General features: G+C 35.6%; 1 protein-coding gene across 1 annotated transcript; it reads right to left on the bottom strand.

Moving 5' to 3' along the window:
• Nucleotides 1-452: 452 nt before the first annotated feature.
• Nucleotides 453-3,974, bottom strand: LOC105767704 (polyadenylate-binding protein 7). The gene is made up of 10 exons (XM_012587279.2): nucleotides 3,755-3,974; nucleotides 3,096-3,214; nucleotides 2,777-2,970; nucleotides 2,428-2,687; nucleotides 2,228-2,334; nucleotides 1,952-2,141; nucleotides 1,549-1,844; nucleotides 1,221-1,373; nucleotides 936-1,139; nucleotides 453-858 (listed from the first exon to the last, which is right to left on the bottom strand). The coding sequence occupies exons 1-10, from the start codon at nucleotides 3,954-3,956 to the stop codon at nucleotides 661-663; spliced, it is 1,923 nt and encodes a 640-aa protein (XP_012442733.1). The 5' UTR covers nucleotides 3,957-3,974; the 3' UTR covers nucleotides 453-660.
• Nucleotides 3,975-5,150: the final 1,176 nt, after the last annotated feature.

Genomic DNA, 5,150 nt, shown 5'->3' with positions numbered 1-5,150 from the left:
ACATAGACCATAAAACAAACATGAAAAATATAAAAAAGATGCTAGTATACAATAGAAACAGCATTATGAATATTATCCTGTGCATAACACTAGTTAAAAAAAACTAGTTCTACATAATAAAGAGTTGAACCCACGCGGTTGAGGCCGTTGATTCGAGTTGGGCTTTTCAGATCGTAAGGCTATCGAAATCTTAAATTACGAACACGTGTATTGCAGTTAGAAATTTGACAAAAGTCAATTTACAGGTTGTACCAGGATGACTACATAAGGAAAAATTAGTAATCAGAACGTTCTTGGTCGCTATAACCAACTTTTTATTATACCAATAAACCAAATTATAAAGGAATTTTAATTAGTTGAGATTATTTTTCAAATTCTAATTTTTTTCAAAGTAAGATTTTTTCTATTACCAAATAGAGGAGTGATAAAAAGATTGAATGTAGTGACGAAAAGTTTGACAACCAACCAAAATACTTCTCTTAAATAAAAATATAAAATGTAAGACGGGGGTTTTAAGATAAAAAAACTTAATAGCAGACTGTTCAAAGTAGCAACCAAAAACATCATCCTACAAAGAAAACTAAACTGAAATAAGAAAATTCCCAAAAACCAAAAACATCCTCGATTCTTTATTTCCAATGCCCAATTGTGCTGGGGATTTCAGTTGACAGCAACTTCAGCAGACAGGAAACTGGGATGAAGAACATCTTGTCCAGATACTTTTGCATTTGACAGCTTCAGAACCTCCACAGCTTCCTCCACTTTGGCAGCCAGAGATTCTGGTGACTCTAATAGCAGCAGCAGTTCTGCATTGTCCATCTCTAACAGCATCCCTGTGATTTTCGGAACCAGATCAGGCTGCAGACAACAACAATGCCATTGAGATATTGAAACATAAATAATAATAATAAAATTCTATGGGAATTTATTTTTACCTGGTGTTTCTGAACAAGGGGGTACAATCGTTCGCCGAGTATCGTTTTTTGCTGCTCGGGGGAAGCTGCAGCAAGCATGCTACTCAGCACCTCAGATCCTTGTGATACAGCTGCAACAGAATTGGAAGCCGCTGGTGGGACTCTAGATCCTTTGTTCACCTCTCGTGCACGACCATTTGGTACATATTTAGCTTGCCCACCCCGCTGCAAAATGTAGCTCAGATATTTGAAATATAGCTTCATGATGTATAACAATGAACAAGGAAAAAGGGAGAGCAAAACAACCTGTAAGTTACTTTGATCCTTTGAAGGAATGATTGTCTGAGTTGGTTGTTGCAGTTGTGGTACATATGTGACAGAGTGAGAACCACCCTGTGGAAGAGCATGCCCGTTCATACGACCCCGGTTTTGTCTAGTTTGCCTTGGATTACTAGGAACCTATACAAAATAAAGTAAAATAGTAGATTGAATCACTAATCTACTCATTAAGATGCTTGCTAAAAGGAGGATAAATAAATACCATGGGCAACGATGATGGAAATAAAGTAAAATAGTAGATTGAATCACTAATCTACTCATTAAGATGCTTGCTAAAAGGAGGATAAATAAATACCATGGGCAACGATGATGGTTGAAAGGCTGGTCTGGTTGGGGGTACAAAGCCGTTAGCCCTCCATCCTGGCCTCAAACCTAAAGGTTGGTACATCATTCCTGGCCGTGGAGGTACTTGTGGAACGACGCCGGTTGGAGCTGTGTAGTAAAGTGGGTGATATCCTCCAGGGAAAATAGCTGTAGAAGGCCCTGCTAGTCCGGCCATACGCTGCGCATACTGAAGTTGTAAGTGTGCTTGTCTATCCTCCTTCCTTTGAGCGATAGCAACATACAATGGCTTGTTGTGAAACATGTAGCCTGTAAAGAAAATGCAACAATGAGATCATCAACAACTTTGACAAGAATATCTAATACCTACTTTCAACAGATTAAGATCCAACATTGCAAGTGAAAAATTAACATACCATGAAATGTGCTCACAGCTTTGGCAGCCTCCTCAGGAGAAGAAAAACAAACAAATCCGAACCCCTTGCTTAATCCTTTATTATCTCGCATAAGTTTTGCAGAAGTGATTGTTCCACACTGACTAAAATGTTCTCTCAGTTCTTCATCGGTGACTTCATCATCAATATTCTTCACATAAACATTCGAAGCCTGAAATTCAGAAACGAATAAGGCATAAAGAGTTATAAACTCACTATCATGAATTACATCGGTTCGAGGAATGAGATCAGGCATACTTTATATTTCATGATCTGCTCTTTTCGTCTTTCCTCGAATTGTTGACGCAATATTTGCTCCCGTTCTGCTTTCTTCTGTGCCCTTGCTACATATATAACCTTTGAGCCTAATCAGTGCAAATGTAACCACAGATCAAAATAAGTGTATCAGTCTGTTATTCGAAGCAATTAAGGCTTAAAAATTGGTTAGAAAAACCAACCTAGTTGTGATCCATTCATCACTTCCATTGCCTTCTTAGCATCATCTGGATTTTCAAAGTTCACAAAGCCAAAACCTCTAGAGGCTCCATTTTCATCCTTTGCTACAACCAGGCTAGCGATTTTCCCGAACTCGGAAAACTTCTCTTGCAAAGTCTCTTCTGTGATTTCTGGATCCAAATCCTTAACGTACAAATTTGTATATTTGACATCAGGACTTGGCAAAACCCGATCACTCTTTTTCATAAATTTCCCAACATATCTGAGCCAAAGAAGAACAAAATTATAATTTTGAAATGACTAAATTCCAGAGAAAATTAAACATGAAGGCTCTTTCAAGAATTTTCATACATCTGCTTATCCCCAAAAATGGTGTCATTAAGCTTCTCAATAGCAGCACTTGCAGATTCCTCTGACTCAAACTGAACAAAGCCATAACCTTTACTCTTCCCATCCTCAAACGTTGCAACTTTGCAAGATATTACATTCCCAAACTTGCGGAATAACTCTTGCAGTCCCACATTATCAATTGAATCACTGAGATTCTGATATGAACAAATAGACCAAATTCATTTCAAGGGAAAAGAATAAACACAAAAATGAAAGTTATATAATATTTGCTCAATCTTTGAGTAAGATATCTGTTAAAAAGGAATGGGAAGATCTGAACCTTAACAAACACATTTCCAACTCCATTTTTTCTTGCATCAGGATCTCGAAGTGACCACATCACCCTTATCATTTTCCCATTCAGCAAGGTATGATTCTTTGCCTCAATAGCATGATGTGCTAGCCAAATCAAGAAGACGTAAACAAAGAACATTTTAGAGATGAATCATATAGAAAAAACTTCAACCAAGAAATTAACGTACAACCAAACAAGTTTAAAGATCAGAAAGTCTATCTGTTAATCGGACTCTTCGATTTTCATTTTCTGTGAAGCATTTTTGGCTATCTGTTAATGGGGCATCAGATACATTCTCTAAATGCATAGAAAAACTTCGATAAAATTGTTATACTTTTATCCGACTGAATCTGACACTCATCCTACGCTAATATAGCCAAAAGTAATGAAGGAAGATTAATGGTTCTAAGAAATCAACTCACGGTTTAACAAAATCAATCAATAAAAATAAAAATTAATTCTAATACCAACAATAAGATGTCTAGTAGCATTAATCATGGATCTCAATAGAGGTCTTTCAAAAAAAAATCGATCCAACAGCAAATACTTGAAGACCAAACCTAAGCAAAAGCCAAATTCCCAAACCCTAAATATATCCCAATATCGCAAACCAAAAGAAAAAGATAATAAGAAATCTGGTATACCATCCTGAGGAGAGATGAAGTTGACATAGCCATAACAGAGAGATCTTCCGGTAGAAGAATCCCTACAAACATGAACAGAGGCCAAGCTCTTGAACTCAGAGAAAGTTTCGATAAGATTAGCGTCAGAGACGTCAGGGTGCAAGTCCCCAACGTACAATGAGACCGGCGAAGCCGTCACCGTTGCCGCCGATGGAACCGCCATTGTTATTAATTGGTAATCCCCAGTACTAAAAACCGCAAATATTCACTTTATTCCTCTTTTCTGTTATTTAGAGAGTGATTAATGACAGAGTTTTGGGGGGGGGGGGGTTCAGAAGAAAATAAGAAGAGTTTTTTGCATGGACGCAAGCAAACGAGAGGAGTTTGGGACGTTAACTATAAGGAAATGCAACGCACCCCTTGGGTTAATGCACGCGCTCTTTGGGAGAGTTTTAACGCTTCCTTCATACATATTTTTTAAATTTTAAAATGTATTTTTATTAATTTAAAAAAAGTAAAAAAATACCTTTTATTATAAAAATAATCTAGAAAAGATTTTTTATTATATTTTTAATAATCTGCTAACGGGTGTGCAAATTTTTAGGTGTTTAATCGTTTTACTTAATCTGAAAATCTATATAGTAATTATTTTTTCATTAAATATTTTTTTCCATATTTTATTCAATTAATTGAAAATTATTGATTTGGCATGTGATAAATATAAAAGTTTATCTAAACTCTAAAAGACTGCTTCAAACTTCAAACAAACTACTTTTTTACTGTAGCTCTCAACGATTTATGGCCTCAATTCCCCAAACACCACGCCCCTTTCTACGAATAGTTGTTCTATTTTATCTTTTTTATATTTTTGTAATATAATTTTTCTATTTTAATATAATTTTTTTATTTTTTAATTTAGTTTCCTCTTGAAAAAATTAGATTATATTTGTTAAAAAATTATATTAACATAGTGAAAAAAACAAAGTAGAGATAGTTGTATTAATTAAATTGGTTGAGGGGGATTTGTTCTTTTTGAAAAAGTTTTTAAAGTGTTGTCTTCAAAAACGTTGATCTAATATCTCAATGATGAAATGTATTATTTCCCTATAGTGGTACCATATACCCAACAATTGACCTATATTTAATAGCTTAGGGGTTTGAATCCCACCAAGGGCGAGATGTTCACGTCGCCTCTTGGTGGGAGATCATACATTCACGTACAATTAAGGTGTCCCCCTCCAGGTACCCTACTCACCGGGAAGTGGGGGATAAAACCTTTCTTGGGGGACAATGATAACACTTCAAAGATTTCTCCCAAAGGAGTCGATCCTTCCACAACAAAAATATTAATTAAGTTGTATAAAAAATTAATTAAATTAAACATCGGTTTGTTCGGTAGAAAATTTAAAAAATTAAA

Source organism: Gossypium raimondii, chromosome 4 (assembly GCF_025698545.1).
Source record: "Gossypium raimondii isolate GPD5lz chromosome 4, ASM2569854v1, whole genome shotgun sequence".
NCBI lineage: Eukaryota > Viridiplantae > Streptophyta > Magnoliopsida > Malvales > Malvaceae > Gossypium > Gossypium raimondii.
This window is presented reverse-complemented; position numbering and strand designations above follow the sequence as displayed.